This window comes from Pholcus phalangioides, unplaced genomic scaffold (assembly GCF_987345545.1).
Source record: "Pholcus phalangioides strain wild (caught in Gottingen) unplaced genomic scaffold, Ppha-v1.0 ptg000017l_1, whole genome shotgun sequence".
NCBI lineage: Eukaryota > Metazoa > Arthropoda > Arachnida > Araneae > Pholcidae > Pholcus > Pholcus phalangioides.
In genome coordinates this window covers 46871728-46890998 of record NW_028301610.1, presented here as the reverse complement: position 1 = coordinate 46890998, position 19271 = coordinate 46871728, and the positions used below count along the sequence as shown (strand labels likewise).

Genomic DNA, 19271 nt, shown 5'->3' with positions numbered 1-19271 from the left:
TATGTGTACGCACAATAGGGTCAATCTTGTGCGATTTAAATTATATGGGTATAGTTGGCTAGGGATGAGCTATGAGAGTGATTTTTTCTAAAGATAGTTTTTGATTTTTTTGTATAGACTGCTTTTGGAATATATAGTATTCTTCCACATTACCCAGCATACTGCATAACTCGGGGAACATCAGCGTTTTGATTATTAGAGTCTAGACTACATGCCGAGAAGAGCAAGATTTAATAAAGATCACACAGAATACATTCAAAGACTAATCAATTTGCATTGAATGCTGAATAAATAAGCAAATCAGAATAAAGTATTGGTTTTTCACTGTAGCAAACATGTTGCCCAAAAATATGGTAATGATAATGAAAAAATTGAGCATTTCCTTGTTTTAATTTAATTATCATCAACCTGACACAAAATATAGATGCTGTAATCTGTGTGCAAATTTTTCTGCATGTTCAGTGATTAAAGAAATATAACTGTTGATTTTGCAAATCATTGTTTTGCAGTGAAATTCTTTGATTTTCTGCTCTGCATATTCTAATTTTTTACACAGTCAAGAAATACATAGTCTACTCATTTTTCCATTTAACTCATCTAATCTGCATGTACTAGTAAAGTCAAACTTGGTTATTTCGAAGCTCAAGGGAACAGCAAAAAAGTTCAAATTATATCCAAAATTATATCCAATTATCTAATTCATCCATATAAGCTAACTACACTTTCATAAAAACTCTAAATAATTATATAAAAATGTATCGAATGCTACTACTTACTATGCCAATTTCCTTGTTGTTGCAATTGGTGTTTGTGTAAAACAATTACAAAAAATAATTAATTTGTAAAGTTGTATATAATTTCCATTTGTTTTCTTCTGGATGCTCTTAAAATTACACAAAATCTTCAGGATGATTTAGAAAACAAAAGAAATGCGATTTTTGAGCTTCAACTACCAAATTTTTTTTAAACATATCTGTAGCTTCTGCGAGTGTTAGAATAGAGACCTATGTTGCTTTCTTAGATTCATTTATGTCCTTTTCATGACAAGATTCAATGTGACTTTATTTTCTGCTTTTTAACTGCATCCGTAAGTCAACCAAAATTTTTCTTTTATAGAGTTGAACAAGCGTAGAAATCTCTTTAGGACAGGTGAAAAATGTTGCTAAGCTACATTGATATTCTAAAAATGAACAATGATGCTAGAAAAACACTAATCTCCAAAACATTTTGATCAGAACAAGTGAATGAGATCACAGTATTCAAGCTTTTAACAATTTCATCTATAGAGAAATTGATTATACGGCACACACACTTTTGTATTTCCTGAGTAGTAGAATATGCATCTGCCATTGGCTGGTGCTAATAAAGTCTTCCAAAATCTGGTAAAACTCTAGTAGCTGTCAAAATGACAAAAGCCAGTGTGTGTAACTGTTAGACAAGGCACTGGCATGGCAGGCAAGCAATGCAGCAGCATGCAGCTTGACACGGATTGGTTAAAAACTTTAACTTCATGTTTTGTCAAGTTGCATGCTGCATCGCTTGCCATATTGTGCCTGTGTGAACCCTGCCGTAATGAAATCATTGAACTTTTTTTGTCATGGCTCTGTGCAAAAAACAAAGTTTGTTGATTGTACTTTATTTTAAATAGTGGGCTACATGTTATGTTCTGAAAAAGATCAGTAAACCATGGAATGAATAAAAGGATGACTGAAATTTAAGAGAATTTGCTGATAATTTTGGAAACAAAAAAAAGACATTTTGCATATGATATATTTGTATCAAGCTTCAAATTATCCAAATTATAAAAAAAATTGAATTGCAGTTAATTTTAACATTAAATGGAATAGAAAACTCAAGGGAAATTCTTAAAATTTAAGTTATCCAAAAATTTGATTTAACCAAGTTTGCCTGTGGTAAGCTTAATATCCAAGATCTTAAATAAATTTGTGATAGCAAAAGCAAAAATAAAGTTTTAACTATCTGAACGTAATTTATAAAACAGAACGGATCCTAAAATGCAGAGAACAGACTAAGTTCAAATCAGCCAATTCAATCGATTTTTAGAGTCCAGATATTTAAGAATCATCTGGAATCTGCAACTTGAATTTCCTGGCATGCTGGCTAATGGTATCTATTATTTTTGATTCAAAACTCCAGCCTGCCAGCCAATATGGTCCTTTCAAAAGTTGTATCCAATCCCACTATAAGCAATTTTAAAAATATCCCATTATGTGAAAATATGTTACAAAACATAGAGTTTGATGAGATATGTGTACAAATTAATAACTATGCAGGAAAGACTTCTACAGCAAAGATAATCATAAAGATTTCATCAGTGTCTTTATTCAGATTTGGTTCTTAAAGAAGTAGTTCAGCTCTTACATGCTCGTGTGAGTGATCCTTTACTAAATATAGCTCCCAAGTAGGAAAGTTTGTACAGTCATGCTTTACAACAATATATGTATCTAGTAGACTGTATACATATTTTAAATAAGTTTTTATTTAAAATTACATGTTAAGGTTTGGTTTTAAGTTCATACTCATAATTTTTATTTTAGAATTCGTTATATTGAATTTCATCAGTTTTTTTCATTATTTCAATTCTACTAAGATATCTATTCGAGTATCATTTCTTATTTCTTTAGGTCCCTTTCACTTTGACTCTGAGGTTATGGGATATTTACATGCTAGAAGGTGAAGTGGTACTAACAGCTATGTCTTATACGCTGTTGAAGTTGCACAGAAGTAATATTTTTGTATTTCAAAGCAAATTTACACAAGCATTCATAATGTTATGTATCACTGTTATCATTCTAAAAAAGTTTTCTTATTTTAATAGTAATTAATTGATATTTATAGAAACACTTCTAAAGATGAATATGGAAGAGTTGGTTGAATTCTTGCAAATAAAACTGGAACAAGATTTTGGATATCATGATGATGCTGCTGTTGAGGCATTACAGGCATCTACGGAAGAGTTGAAAAAACATAAGATAGACCATCCAGGACATGCACCACCTAATGAGCTGCCTCAAAAACCATTTGGTCTGGTGATTGAATCTCTTCTACAACCTGCTCAAAAAGAAAGTACTCATATTGAGCTTCATCCAATCAAAGATTCAGAGAAAAATGGAATTCTTAGCCATGTAACTCTTGAAAGCAGCAATACTGATGGTGGATATCTTCAAAATAATGTAAATAATGTACGTTTTTAATTTTTTTCGGTGTACACCAGGGTTGTTTGGTTTCCCAAACTTTTCATTTCATCGTCCCCTTCAGATTTTTTTTCTCTCATCGCCGCCCCCCCCCCCCAACTCTGGTGAACCCATGGGATCCTATGTTAAATCTGTAGTTTCTATCACCTCCCGGACCATTTCATCATCCACTTTGGGAAACACTGCTTTAACCAGGTGGTTTTTTTACAAAAAAACTAGTCCAGTTTTTTTGAAAAATCATTTAAAAAAGTGGCCTAAATATAATTTTTTTCCCTTAAAAAATATCACAATGGTTCATTATTAGCCAAAATTTTTTATTCTTATCACATTTTCTATTCTTGGGGTACATTCTGATGTACCCAAGTATATCTTTAAATGATATACGATAGTATAAGTGGTTTTTTTCAAAAAATCTCATAAAAATAGCCTGAATACATATATTTTTTTCATATAAAGTATCTTTGTTATACTTAAAGTTATATGCAGTATCAAAATTTCTTATTCTTACTACATTTTCTAATCTTGGGTTGTATTCTGATGCTCAATTTTTAGCAAATTCATGAATGAGAATTGCATCACACCACTAAATATGGTAATGGTGTATTATCTCACTGGCTTTTTTTCTTCACAAAGAAGCAGCAACAGTACTGACTGTTGCTGCTAGGGGCAGCTGGTCTTATAACAACGGGGCCAGAACAAGAGAGGGTGGGGTGGGCAACTGCCCCAGGTGCCAAAATTTAGGGGGGGGGGTGGCAATTTTATGTAGGAACAAAGAAACTGTTATAAAATTATCAAATTTTAAAGTTATTGGGGCGGTACAAGGGGACACCAGTATCAATCGGTAAGGGACAATGCAAGGTTATGGTGTCGCAGGGAATTTTTCTCTAATAGGGTTGTCAATAAATGGAATAGCTTACCCCCGGAGGTAGTAAATTGTAACACAATTGACACGTTTAAAAAGAAATACGATAAACATGTTGGGGTAAATCAAGAAGCTATTCATACTTAGAATAAGACAACCATAATTATTCTTTATGGGCATTGTATAATATTTTATCATCTGTATATATTGTTTATAGCTATAATCACCCTGTACATAGTAACTCATAATCTGCATTAATTACACTTCTTTAAACACATTGTATTTATCTATATTCATCACAGTTTTTACAAAATCGCTTCCTAATTAAGCATAGTGGAAGAGTAACTGAAGAAAACATCTTTTAACTTATATGGATAATGGTAACGTGTACATATTGAGAGAATTTTCAAACATAAAATAATTCCCTGAATTAAAGTATAAAATAATTATATTGCAAAAGTTAGTTTTTGTTAAAATGTACAAAAATATTCATAGATTGATTAATATAGAAATAGTCTCAATTACATTAATAAACATTTTATTTCAATTAATAATTAGAAGTTTGAATGATTTTAAAAATTTTTATTGTTTTTAATGTAAATGCTGTAAAAACAAAAATACCTGGTTTAAACCAAAAATCCCGGTTTTTTACCAACCCAGGTGTGCACTGGTAGCTGATAAAATTCTGAAACAACAAATATTTTTTCGGTCCAGATTTTAATAAATTTGATGTCTTTCATATCAGTTTCCCCCAATTCTAATTTTCTGACACACACTCATATATTTGATTTGAATAAATTTAGCAAGTTTACATTAATTATTTAGACAAGTATTTTAATAGAGAATATTTTTGTTCAACTAATCAATAAAAACAAGATCTTATGGGGGGGGGGGTTGTAGCTTTTTTTTCATTTCTCTACTTTTTCTGCTGAAGTAGCTGCCGAATAATTTTAATCAAGTAATACATTGTTATCACTAACATGAAAAATTAAATATACCGCAACTCTCTGACTATTTTTGGCCCTTGGTTGAAAATAGTTTCCTTGCCTTTGAATACCAGCAGCTTATTTAATTTGATTGACCAAAGTGTTATCAAAACATTGAAAGTGCTCTATACAGAATGTTCATTTGTATAGAGGAAGTAGTCTTATTCAAGGACTGGATTACAGTCACAAGCAGTATATGTGTTGTCAAAATATTCTCCTAATTTTGTGTAACATCTCATTAAATACCGCCATCCTCCCCACCGATCTGAAAATCAATAAAATTATTCCCATTTACAAATCCGGTCCACTCTCCGGCCTCCTTAACTTCAGGCCAATATTGATTACTTCATCCTGTTGTAAGATTTTTGAACATATAGCAAAAGAAATCTGCATACATTTAGACTCCATTACCTTTTTCTTTCCCAACCAACGCAGCTTCAGATGATCCCTTTCTACTGCATCTCAACTATCCCTCTTCTTCCATGACCTTTCCGAAGCCATTGATAAGTTGCAAACCAATATCATTTTCTTGGATTTTTCTTAAATCCACGATAAAGTTCCTCATGATAGACTTGTCTTTAAACTTTCAAATCTTTGTCTGAATGTACAATTGCTAAATGGTTAGAAGCTTTCCTAAAAAATCGCAAACAGTTTGTACATTTTAAAGATCATGACTCGCCATTTGCCACTGTAAATTCAAGTACTCCTTAGTGAGCGGTACTCTCACCTTTATTGTTTTTAATATACATAAATGATCTCGCTGAAACCCTCAACTGCACCATTAGATTTTTTGTTGATGACTGTGTAATGTGCAGCATAATTAATCACAAGTTCTGATCAAGAAATTCTACAATGTAATCTTGTTTCCATCTCAGACTGGTGTTTATTTTGCCATATTCCTATCAACATTTCTAAAACAGTTTTCACGAGAGCTTCTTGTAAATATCTCCCCCCTATAAATTCTCGTATTTGATCAATAGTGTAACCATATCCCAAGCTTCTCAATTTAAATATGTTCGTGTCATAATCTCGGCTGACCTGCATTGGAATAACCATGTCGATTATATCAACCAGAAATATCTCAATAAACTTTTCTTCCTTCACTGCAACCTCACTCTTCTCTAGACTTCCAACTTCTCTGCTACCAAACTTATATATCTCCTATTTTTTATATGCAGCTGAGGTCTGGTACCACCACACCTACAGTAATGTTGACAAACTTGAATCCAAATAAATCTGCTTGCTTTATTCATGACTGCTGGTTCTCTTTTAGTTTTGTTTCTGATCTTAAACTGAAACTTAATTTCCACCAACTCGTTACTCATCGACTTATCTCTTGATTAACCATACTTTATAAGATTACTCATGGTCATCTAAATTTCAACACTTTCTGTATTCTAAAAGCCTTCCTATGTCTCTAATAGACTTGAAATTACCAAAAAAATTAAAACCTATTTTTGCCTGTACCAGCTGTTTTAAATACAATTTCTTTCCTAATGCCATAGTTGAATGTAACAGACTCCCCTCTCCACTATTGTTGACTGTGCATTAACCCATCCCGTCCAGTAATCCGGTGTTTTTTTTCTTGCCAGTTCTTTTGTTTTCTCGCTGGACCACTTTTTTTTACCGGAAAAACATGTCTGTGTATTTGTGGAAGGAATTCATTCATTAAGATAAAAACATGAAAACATAAAAAGGAAGACAAATGAAAAAAAAAAAAAACAGCATATGCTGTGTGTGTGTGATTTCAAGGGGCTATATACACTATATGCCCCCTATAAATATAGTGTATATAGCCCCTTGAAATCACACGCACAGCATATGCTGTTTTTTATGCTATGAGGGCTGTGTTGGCTCCTTGCAGATGTATAGAAATGAAAAATGTCACCACATGTCTCTGCATGCATCTATTGCTTTGCAGGAAAACAATACCGAACAGTAGTCTGTATTGTAACTCACCCATCACGTCTATACAGTTCAGTCTTTGCTTCAATTTGATTTTCAGTCTCCTTCATTTGTGATAGTGTCTTGTCCGCATCTCTGTTGTTTCTCTTGTGTGTTCAAAGTTGTTGCAGTCAAAACATTAATTCTTGTTTAATCATTCAAAAACGTATTATTAAAAAACTTGAGGAAGGTGGGAAGTTGGTTGACCTTGCTGAGGAATGCCCCCTCCCCCATGCATCCCAGTTTTTTACTTCAATGGAATAATAAAGTTACCAAGTATAATTGTTTGTTTTTTTTAAGACAAAGGAATGTACAGATTCATTATGCAAACTCATTTCCATAAAAATGTATGATATATAAAATTTTATAAATTCATGTATAAAGGTCAGTTCCTTTTTTGCTTTATATGGCATCTTGTTAATAAAAATCTGTACAGTAGTTAAAATAATTTGAATGCATTGTTTTTCCAAAGACTTTCCAGTAATCCGGCATACCCTTGGTCTGATGTGTGCCAGATTACAGGGAATCTACTGGATATAGGAACATAGTTTAAGATATCTAATCCATTTTGGGTAATAAATCAAGTTAATTTACAAACTTTTAATGATAATTTTAATCGTATTTTGATTGGATTGATTATCGAGTCGATTAACTAAACTAAAACTTTTGACTGTGATAACCTTATAGCCATTACTGAATCTTGGGCAAACGATGGGGATGAATCTTTCTTACACATCTCAGGATACGATACTTTTTTGAGAAATAGATCGGATAGGAAAGGGGGTGGAGTGTCGATATACGTGAAATCATGTTTGAAGGCTAGACAGTGTAACGTGAAGAGAAGTGATATTGAAACTGTATGGGTTGAGCTTGAAAACAAAAGACATCATAAACTTATTGTTGGGGTTTGTTACAATCCACTGAATAGGGATCCAAACTACATCGCCAAATTTCATGATGAAATTTCCTACATGTGTAAGCGTAAGAGGGTTATCATACTTGGGGATTTCAATTACCCAGGTATTGATTGGGAGAACCTTTCATCTGGAGATCAGTATGAAAGAGACTTTCTTAAGTTGGTGCTCGAAAATGTTTTGTATCAGCATGTATCAGAAGCCACTAGGGGTAATGCTATTTTGGATTTAGTTCTTACTAGTTCTGAGGATCTTGTTGAACATGTTTTGGTGGGGGAAGAGTTTTCTTCCAGTGAACATCGTATCGTCAGATTTCACTAAGTTTTCCTTGGGTAAGGTTGATAACAAAAGACTGGTTCCTCATTTTCGGAGAACTAACTTTGATGTTTTGAGAGGAAGTTAGCGGAAGTTTTCAAAGACCGGTTGGAATCAGTAGAGGTAGTAAGTTAATGGGAAGAATTTAGTACGAAACTGTCCTCTGTTTTTTTGCGCGACGTCATGCCCTTTGTTCGAAAAAAGCGTGTTAGTACATCGCACCCTCTATGGTTCACGGATAGCGTGTGTAACCTTTATCTTGAAAAGAAAAGAGCATTCAGAGAGTATAAAAGTGGACGAGGTGACCTATCATTGTTCACTGATAAAAGAAGAGTGTTGAAGAAAGTGATAAGGGATAGTAAAAAAGAAGTTGAATCTAGGTTGGCAGATAGCATTGGCTCTGACCCAAAATAATTTTTTCGATTCAACAATAATGGATGTAAAGGTACAGTTGGCCCCCTCTCAATAGGAGGGTCTAGGTTAGAGGGCAGTGTAGACGTGTATAGTGCTTTCAATGACTTTTTTGCGTCGTTTTTAATAGAGATGATTATATTCAATATACGAGTGTTGCATGGAGTAATAAAATCCTCAGCGATATTCAAGTAGAAGACATGGAGGTCCTGAATCTTCTAAAAATGTATGTGCAAGCAAGGCACCAGGACCAGATGATATCTATCCCAGGGTCCTCAGGGAATGTGCTAATGAATTGTTGGGGCCAGTCGCACAGATATATAGGAGCAGTGTTGCTGAGGGTATCGTCCCAAGGGATTGGAAACTTGCTAATGTTGTTCCGATATTTAAGAAGGGTAGTAGAGAAGCTGTGTCCAATTATCCTTCAGTGAGTGTGATGAGCTCCCTCTCGAAAATTTTGGAAATTATCATCAAAAGGCAGTTTGCTTGAGCAGTATCCTTGAAGTGGATAGACGAGTATAATGTATTATCGGAAAATCAGCATGGGTTCAGGAAGGGGAAGTCATGTGTAACTAACCTCCTTTGCTTCTATGATCATGTGACTAAGGCTTTGGGTAAGAGCAAAAATATAGATGATGTTTACCTTGATTTACAGAAGGCATTCGATCCGGTCCAACATGGTAAACTCTTGAAGCATTTACATGAGATTGGGATTGGGGGCAACTTGCTGAATTGGATAGAATCGTGGTTAAGAGATAGGTCTCAACAAGTTATGGTGAACGGGGAATTCTCTGGTTGGACAGGCTTCACAAGTGGAGTTCCTCAAGGAAGTGTCCTTGGCTCCATACTTTTTTCACTTTTTGTCGATAAACTCGATCAGGGTATCGATGGGATTGTTAGCAAATTCGCAGATGACGTGAAGCTAATAGAGGTAATAGGGAATCAAAGCGATAGGGAGCAACTTAAACAGGATTGCAGCATGGGCAAATGAATGGAGCATGACGTTTAGCGTTGATAAGGGCATGGTTGCTCATTTTGGTTCAAACAACCCACGGTTCTCTTACGAGTTGAATGGTGTCACTATACTGGATGCAACTAGGGTCACTGATTTGGGAATTCTCATTGACGAGCAGCTTAGGTTTTCTAAAGATTGTTCATCGGGGGTCAAAAAAAGCAAATAGAATGCTTGGTCTCATTTTCAAAAAGGTCTCTTCGCGTTCTCCTAAAGTAATTCTTTCGCTTTTCGAGGCTTAGTTCGTCCTGGACTGGAGTATGCTGTAAGGTTTTGGAGACCATTCCTGCAGAGGGACATAGACTTGATTGAAGGGGTGCAGCGAAGAGCTACGCTTGTCCTTATTGGCACACAGGGCTTGAGTTATGAAGAGAGACTTCATTTTTTGAATATGTTTACATTGGATGAACGCAGGTGTCGAGGAGATATGATCGAAGTGTTCAAAATTTTCAACGGGATGGATAAGATGGACCATGAACTTTTAGTACACCGCCAATCGACTGCTTTTACAAGGGGACACCAGTATCGATTGGTAAGGGACAATGCGAAGTTATGGTGTCGCAGGGAATTTTTCTCTAATAGGGTTGTTAATAAATGGAATAGCTTACCCGCGGAGGTAGTTAATTGTAACACAATTGACATGTTTAAAAAGAAATACGATAAATATGTTGGGGTAAATCGAGAAGCTATCTATACTTAGAATAAGACAACCATAAATACATTATGGACATTGTATAGTATTTTATCATGTGTATATATTGTTTATAATTTTAGTTTTTAATTGGGTTGCTGTATTTTTTAAATATATGACATCGTATTTGTTATGGGCATCTTTTTCCCAGCCACCTCGTTGGGCAATTTCCTGTTGTAGCGTTGTATTTGTATCAATAAATTGATCAATTGAATCAGCTCCACTAATTACATATGTATTGTATATTGAACCTGTTAAGTAGGATCTTTTTCATAGCAACTACATTATAGAGAAATATTACATGCAACATGCCCTCCAACTTCTTTTACTTGTGCGAACCTGTCGATATCTGTGCAAAATTTTGTCTTTTGTGTGGAATGGCAAAACAACATCATACCCTATAGTATATAGTGGATGTTTTAATGTTTTCTGTGCAGAAAAAAACTCTGTGTGGGCAGAAACTCTTTTGGTTATGCAAGGCCAAGCATACATACAGTTTTCAGGGAGCACTGTGGTTGCATGAATAATGATAATTTGAAGATTAGACAAATAAATTATCATAAAAAATAGTGATTGTGTTTTATGAAGTCAATTAGGAACTAATAAAGTCAAGAAGGACTTAGATATTTTGAATGATATTACACACACATAGTATAATAACATAATAAGATCACTTATGAAAGCAAGTAAGACGTGAATTTTTTTTAAGGCCAATTTAGAAAAAGTTTGAATATTACTGTATGATCAAGACTTGTTTGTTAGCGCTTATACATGTTTCATCAGTTTGCCAAGAAGGCTTTGACATAATTTACAGCCAAATTAATGTCATTTCTAATTGAATAAATGATTCTGTTAACAATGTTTCTTTATTACTGATTGTAGTAACACTTCTGACAAATTTTATTTACTTTATCCTGAAGTTTTGTAAAAATTGTCCTAAATTTTTAGAAATCATGAAGTACTATATGCATTTGATTTCATTCTCTCATCCTAACTAACCAAATTTATTATTTCTCTTTTTATCTCAAAGTTTTTGCATATATATTTTTATTTAAATTTTTTGTTGCGTATAATATGTCTAATATAATTTGTATTTATACAAATACAAAATCAGAAGCCACAACAGGGAAATTGCCCAACAAGGTGGCTGAAAAAAAATGAAAAGGAGAAAAAAAGAAGTATGCAAATCAATATAAATAATATTGGAAAAGCTCATAGAATGGTTGTCATAGCCTAAACACATCAACCCAATAACAATAAATCGCGGGGGGGTGGGGGGGGACTGAAACAAACTGGCCAAATAAAAATATGGTTGTCATTCATTTAATTATAGATAGCTTTTCGATTCTCTCACCCAGCTTATCATATTTCCACTTGAAGGTGTCTATTTTGGGGGAATTTACGACAACTGATGGTAAGTTATTCCATAAATTTACTACCCTATTTGAAAACTCCCAGCAACATAGCAACCTGGAATTATCCGTAACCAACCAAAACTGGTGTCTCTGAGTAGCAGTTGAATGATTGTGTAACAATATTTCATGATTCATCATATTAATCCTATTGAAACTCTTAAATATCTCGATCATATATCTCCGCAATGTCTACGTACATTGTTTAAAAGAAAACATATCCAATGAATCAAGAATCTCTTCATAGCTCAAGCTTTGCATACCTACTAGTTTTCTAGTGCCTTTTCTTTGTACCCCTTCAACCAAGTCTATATCTATACAAGGTTATTAACAGCTGGCTGATGCAAGATATATTTTTTGGAAAAAGAGAAAATTCAACTGCCCCTATGGGGAATCAAACCCACGTCCTTTCACTTTCCAGGTAAATGTCCTAGACCACTAGACTACAGAGGCAACGAATATCTCAATCTTTCCTTGGATTTTTTGTGCACTGGATGGCACCGCACATGGACGGTCTGACACAATTCAGGCCAAAGCTCACAATTGCTGATGATGCCACCAGATAGTGACTTGATCCAAGGATGATGTCACTTTCTGCTATCCATACAAAGCAACAGAGACAGGTACGGTCCCGTTCAGTGCATACAAGCTCCAAGGAAAAATTGAGATATTTGTTGCCTCGGTAGTATAGTGGTCTAGGGCGTTCACCCGGAAAGTGAAAGGTTCGATTCCCCACAGGGGCAGTTGAATTTTCTCATTCCAAAAAATATATCTTTGCATCAGCTAGCTGTTAATAACCTTTATATGGATAGCAGAGAGTGACGTCATCCTCGGATAAGTCTATATCTTTCTAAAAATAGGGTCTCCAAAAGTGCACAGTATACTAAGGCCAGGATGAACTAAGCCTTGGAAAAGCAGAAGAATGACTCTGGGTGGATTCAAAGAGACCTTTATAAGAATGAAACTGAACATTTTAATTGCATTTTTTGACCACCGTGGAACAATGTTTAGAAAACCTAAGCCACTCGTCAATGAGAATTCCCAAATTGGTGAGCCCATAGTTGCATTTGGAATAGTTTTACCATTCAGCTTGTAAGTAAAACATGGGCTGTTCAAACCAAATTGAGTGACCATGCACTTGTCAATATGGAAAGTCATGAAAGAAAGACTTTTTTCTGGATATTATACCGAGGTGAACTCTGAAAGAAAAGTCTCTGCCGGGAATCGAACTTAGGCCTCTTGCAATTCAGACAAGTATGCTATCCATATACAGCACAGGTGACCCTGCCCCCCCCCCCACAAGGGTGGGGCTGACAGGGCTCAGGACGATTCTCATCATTTTTTGTTTTTTCACGCTATAAATTCATCATAAAGGGGCCTGTGAGAGTCTGGTCTGGGGGCATGCAGGAGACATGACCATTTCTTTCTTATTTATGCTCTGTAGCATGATGGGCTGAAGTAGAGGCATAGTAGCCCCTCTTAACTTCAGTAAATGGCCCTCAAGTGGTGACAGTAGCAAGATTGAAATGATTTTAGGTTTTTTCTCAGCCCAATGTATGAAGGAAAGACTTATTTCTGGATATTATGCTGAGATGACCTCAAAAAAAAAATCTACTATTCTCTGCCGGGAATTCGAACTCAACCCTCTTGCAATCTGGGCAAGCACACTACTCCTGTACATCTGCAACTGGCAAAAAACATTAGCATATTATCTGAGGACTGGATAGATTACCAGATAAATTCCTTAGAAGCCAGAGGACATTTTCAAATTGAATTCCATTGAGTTTCTTATTAACTCATGGTTAACCAAGAGCAAGGGTGCCACCGGATCTTTCAAATTGAGCGCGTCTGGGCAGAAGAGCAAGGAACCCTGTGTCGCTGCCAAACAGGTGAAGAAACCCAAGAAGGAAGGCGCTTCGAAAAAACCCAAATCCCCTAAGAAGACAGCAAAGCCCAAGCAGAAGTCCGAGAAAAAGAAAGCAGCCCCTGCAAAGAAATCGACGGTCAAGAAATCTGCTCCGAAGACCAAGTCTCCGAAAAAAGCAGCCAAGCTATCGAAACCGAAAGCAGCGAAGCCGAAAAAAGCAAAGTCCACTCCGAAAAAGATGACGGCAAAGAAAGCAAAAAAATGAGGGAGTAAGCCCAAGGCTTGAAAAGCCGCTGTGGTGGTCGAGTGGTTATAGTGACGGACTCGCGATGCGAGGATCCGGGTTCGAACCCCACAGTGGTGGTCAGCTGAAGTTGGTTTTCTGTGGTTCCCAACTTCATGGCGCAAATGCGAGCCGATCTCCCCGTTAAAAAGTCTCGCCACAGAGAGCAACAGTCCTACAACGATAAATCAGTTAGTTAAAAACAGATGTAAAAAGAATTGTTGAATGCCTTACTATGTTTTTGTTCCTCTCTATATACTGTAGACTCTTCAATGAATGATAGGCCAACATTATAATAAAGTGTTGCAAGTGTTAATACTGATTATACATTTGCATTTTATCAATGAGTATGGGCCTTTTGACCCTTTGGCTGATTGTTTTCCTCATTTTAGAGGCCTTGAAATGAAATTGAAATTAATTAATAAACTTCAAAAATTAAAAAAATATATATCTATACCCTGTCCTAAAAAATACAATTTAAGTGTAATACTGATTGGAAAATTATTTTTGCTGGTTTAAGATGTGAGTAAATTTCAAATGAATCTAATCAGTGGATTACCTCAATTAAATTTATGGATTGAAAATCATTAAAAACTGACAAAAAACATTGTGCAAAAAGGATAGACAATAATTAAATTTTTGGAAAAAGAATATTGTTTATTACACTGCTGGCCACCCAAATTGCAACACCAAGAAAGACAAGAGATATCGCAACAATATTTATTTTGTAGATAACATGTTGACCAAGCATCAAATGATTAAATTTATAGACTTCTGTGAAGTGTGGTTCCTGCCAAAATCAGTAGCCAGAGTAGCCGCCATTGTTGGAGATCACCGCTGCCACACGCCTCGGCATTGATTCAAAGAGACTTTGGATGTGTTCTTGGGGTACAGCAGACCAAGCAGCTTCCACGCGTTGCCAAAGTTGATCTGGTGTGGCAGCTGGGGATGTAATCTGGGTCAATCGTTGAGCAACCATGGACCACATGTTTTCTATCGGCGAAAGATCCGGAGAGCGAGCTGGCCAGGGAAGCAATTCAATCTGGCGATTGACGAAGAACCTTTGGACAATGCGTGCCACGTGTGGTCGCGCATTATCCTGTTGAAATATGGCTGTGGGCAAGCCCTGAAGGTAAGGAAGGACAACTGGCTCCAACACCTCGGAGATGTAGCGCTGGCTTTTTAAAGTACCGGCAATGCGTACTAGAGGAGTGCGAGAGTGATATCCAATACCGCCCCGTACCATAATACCCGGTGCAGGACCAGTGTGGCGGTGCATAACGCAGCTGTTCAGCATCCTCTCTCCACGGTGTCTCCAGACTCGAATCTGACCATCGTGGTGTTGCAGACAGAAGCGTGACTCGTCAGTAAAGACAATTTCATTCCATTGTGCCGTCCACATCCTTCTTTCATCGCACCATTGGCGGCGGAGACGTCTGTGGTTCTGCGTCAAGGGTACACGAAGCAATGGACGTCTTGCGGACAGACCACTTTGCTGTAAACGGCGTCGAATGGTACGCGCAGACACTGGATGATGCGGTACAGACTGAATGTGCTGTGCTATGGTTCGTGATGTGGCTGAGCGATCCGTCACTGCCATACGCACAATACGCCTGTCATCACGTGAAGTGGTGCACTGAGGTGGATGCGATCGAACACGTCGGTCCGTCGTACCCTCCTGCATCCAACGATCACATATCCGCATTACAGTTGTTTGGTTTCGTCCAACACGACTACCGATTTCCCTGAAAGATAATCCACAATCTCGGTAGGCCACTATCCTTCCTCTGTCGAACTCGGATACTTGATCAAAAGATGATCGCTGTTTTCTACGAGGCATAATTGATCGTTTTTTTGAAAACACCACAGGAAAAACACAATTGCCGTACTTCAAATCGTCGAAATCTCCAAGCCTTAAATAGCGCTTTGAAGTATCTCCACAGGCGCGCGTGATGTGCGTCTGCGCTGAAATTCTAATCATTTGCATATCTCACCTCCGCTAATGCATGTTGTAAATTTCATATTATTTGCATGCTTCCTTCAGGGTGTTGCATTTACGGTGGCCAGCAGTGTATTTCTTAGTTTTCATTCAGTTCTACAAGTTCAAATAAGCATCCAGATATTCCCAAAATTAAGTTTTGAAATAAGTGTGGGTCCAAATTATAAAGCAAGTGTATCTTTTTAAGAAGATTGACTTCAATTAGAATGCTGCAGGCTCATTGTGTTAATTGTGTAATATTCTTTTAAACCGTAAAGTACTTAATTGGCTTTGAGCGATCAATGTGATAGTGTGAGAATTGAATTTTCAATAAAAGACAATGTGATTTTTCTTGAGAAATTATGCATATCAACTCATAGCGAGATAATAATTCCTCATTAAATATGTTGAACTATTTTTTGCTCAATCAAAAAATCAGACAAAAGAAAAAAGATTGAATGCTTTGCTCAGTTAAAGGTCTATTAAAAAAGGAATTTTCAGAATTTGTATTTAAAACTTTCTGATTGCTTTGCAAGCAAAATTAAAATACCCAGGCATTTCAATGTTGTGTTAACTTTTTTAAATCTTTTTTTTTCATTCAGAATAAAACTTAATTCATTTGCATATATATAAATAATTTAAATTTCTTATATTTTATACATACTGAATATTCAATTGTTTTTTTTCCTATCAAAGACTAATAATAGCATTTTTCATGAATGATATAGAGTATTTCTAATGGAGTTGACTCACCGGTGTGGAAGAGGAGAGAAGACACAGAAGATAACAGATTTGATTCTGATGCAAATGTCCGCTACTCAAAGGGATCTGATCCAGCAGAGAATGACAATGGTAGCTCAATTGTGGATCCTTTAAGTTCAAGAAACTCTTTGGCTGAGACTTCACAAACTTCTGTAGCAGACCTTTCAGCTCTGTCTGGTTTTTCAAGTCCTAATACGACGTTGACACGCTATAAAGAACGTCAGGGCAGCAATGACTTGCCATTGAGTCCTGCATGTCGGCCTACTGAACTTCGAAGAACATTATCAATGTATGATAATGTTGATTCAAAAAACCCTAGCCTTATTGTTAGACAATCCCCACCAACATCACGAACCCATTCTCCTGATGCTGTGAGGGTTTTCGTGCCATATGAGTGTTCACCTTCTGTAAAGGCACCTTCTTCATCAACACTTCTTCAAGACCGTTCTCCTTCTCGCTGTACTTCCATGACTCCTACAAATGGAGATATAACACCAACTAACCAGGACCCTAATAAAATAACCATTCAAGTGAATTTGGATTATTCTACCTGTAAAATGCCAAATGGAAATTCTAATTAGGGTCCAATGAATATATATATATATATTTTTACAACTTTTTTTTTTGTGCATTTAGTAGCCTCAACTCAGGTACTAGAAGTTTTCCATCCTTACTCTCTAGGAGAGTGTTTCTTTTGAAATTCAGATGCACAATATGCCTATGTGTCCTCAGAGTACAAAGATTTCTTCAAGATTATTAACATATTTTATCTGCTTGTCAGTCATAGGATGTGTGTATGCCGAATGAAGAACAGTATAAAAACGGCCACTTTGATCAGACAACTAAATGCTCTCAGTTTAGTACTTTTTCTATTTAAAATTGCATAAAATTAATTTTATTATATTCTCCATGTCTTTGTTAACTTTCTTGCTGCTTTTGGTAGAGCATGAAAGTTGATACAACAAAAATTTATCAATTTGTGTATATAAATGTATGTATATTAATGTATAATCAGAAAAAAAGTTATGTTTGTATACACTTTTTTATTTTTTTAAGATCCAGGACTTTATTTATTTATTTATTTCATCAAATAATTTGGGTTGAGACAATGTATCTAATTTTTTATACCTTGGCATACTTTTATTTGCTATGCTCAGGATATGTGTGCAAAGTGATTTTTTTTGTGAAGTTTTTATGCAGGCTAACAAAAAAAATTCAAAGCTGAACTATCTTGAAATATTTTACTTAATCTTTTCTTTTTACAGTATTTCAGTTTACTTGAACAATTTCAATTTTTTGGACAGAATTCTGTTCTGCTCTATTCATTCAACATCAAGTCCCACTTTCAAAAAAAAAAGAAGCATTTACATACATAAAGAAATGTAAGAAGGTATGCTGCCTGGCAGTCAAGTGGTTAGATAACTAGCCTCTGACTGTGCAGGTCTGGGTTCGAATCCCAGTTCAGGCATAGATGTCCACTAAAAAATTCTCTAGACAAATCATACGTGGGAACATATTGGGGATCATGTTATATATAGACAGTTTTTGTTACGTAATTGAAGTGTCTGCTAGAGAAAGAAAAATTATAATGAACGTGCATTTACATGTTTGGGTGTTTTGAAAATAAAATAAAAACTTGATTATAATTTTTTTTTAACACAGCTAAGTTTTTTTTTAAATCAAAATAGTTTTCAGTTTTGTGCAATACCTGGTAATGCTATCATATTATCAAAGTTTTGAACAATTGATTCCAATTTTATATGATTATTTCGTACTGAACTTTGTTAATATCAAGTGCCATACATTTTTACAATGTTGTACTTATGGTTCTGGTTGCAATAATGTGTGTTTGTTAGGTATACTTGTTGGTTTGTTTTGTCTATTTTTTCCCCAAAAATGTGTTCTGTAGTAACTTCAATTTATTTATTTTATAATTTTGGGGGAATTTTTTTTTGTTGCTTGTTGAGTTTTTTTGCAGCTTAACTAATTGGCTTAATCATTCCATGATTTTCTGTCTGTGCAATCAGGGTTCAAAATATTATTATGTATTAGCTGCTTTTGGTAGTATTTTGTATGAGTTTCAGTGTTTTGTGTTCTACAGTGTCTATAAATATACAAATTCACCCATGACCAAACAGAGATTTCAATATAATTTTGTTAATTGAGTCAATCATAGCTCAAAAGTTTTGTGATTTTAAACATTAATAATTGAAAGTCCCTGGAAGGCATACTCTATAACGACTAAGGCTCTGATTTTTATGACTTGAAGATGAAATGGTGTTGCTGATCGGTATAAAAACCTGAAATTTAGGTTTCTTAACCTATCAGCAATGAGTTTCCTCTTTAGGTCATAAAAATCTGAGCTTTAATAATCACATATAAATCAAAATATATCAAGTTGTTTCGAATTGACTCCTAAGATAGCACTTTACTATTAGGTGTATTTCAGGTATTTATATCAGTTTAAAGGAGCATCATTAGACCGTTGACTACCAAATAATCATATCAAAATTTATATGAGAACAGTTTTGTTTTCTGTGAGTGTCAAAGTAACTCAGCAATATCATATAAAGTTTAGTAGACTTTTACTAACTAGACCAGGTTGTGCCTGATGACTGC

General features: G+C 35.4%; 1 protein-coding gene across 3 annotated transcripts in view; it reads left to right on the top strand.

Moving 5' to 3' along the window:
• Nucleotides 1-17999, top strand: part of LOC149073973 (USP6 N-terminal-like protein) — a 152108-nt gene extending 134109 nt beyond the window's left edge. For 2 of the 3 annotated variants that reach the window (XM_089246786.1, XM_089246787.1), the window contains 3 exons: nt 2646-2745; nt 2860-3203; nt 16619-17999. In XM_089246786.1, the coding sequence (XP_089102912.1) occupies nt 2646-2745; nt 2860-3203; nt 16619-17233 (1059 nt within the window). In that variant the 3' untranslated portion in view covers nt 17234-17999. The remainder of the gene's footprint in view (nt 1-2645; nt 2746-2859; nt 3204-16618) is intronic. The other variant, XM_089246788.1, reaches the window with a different exon arrangement.
• The last annotated feature ends 1272 nt before the right edge of the window (nt 18000-19271 follow it).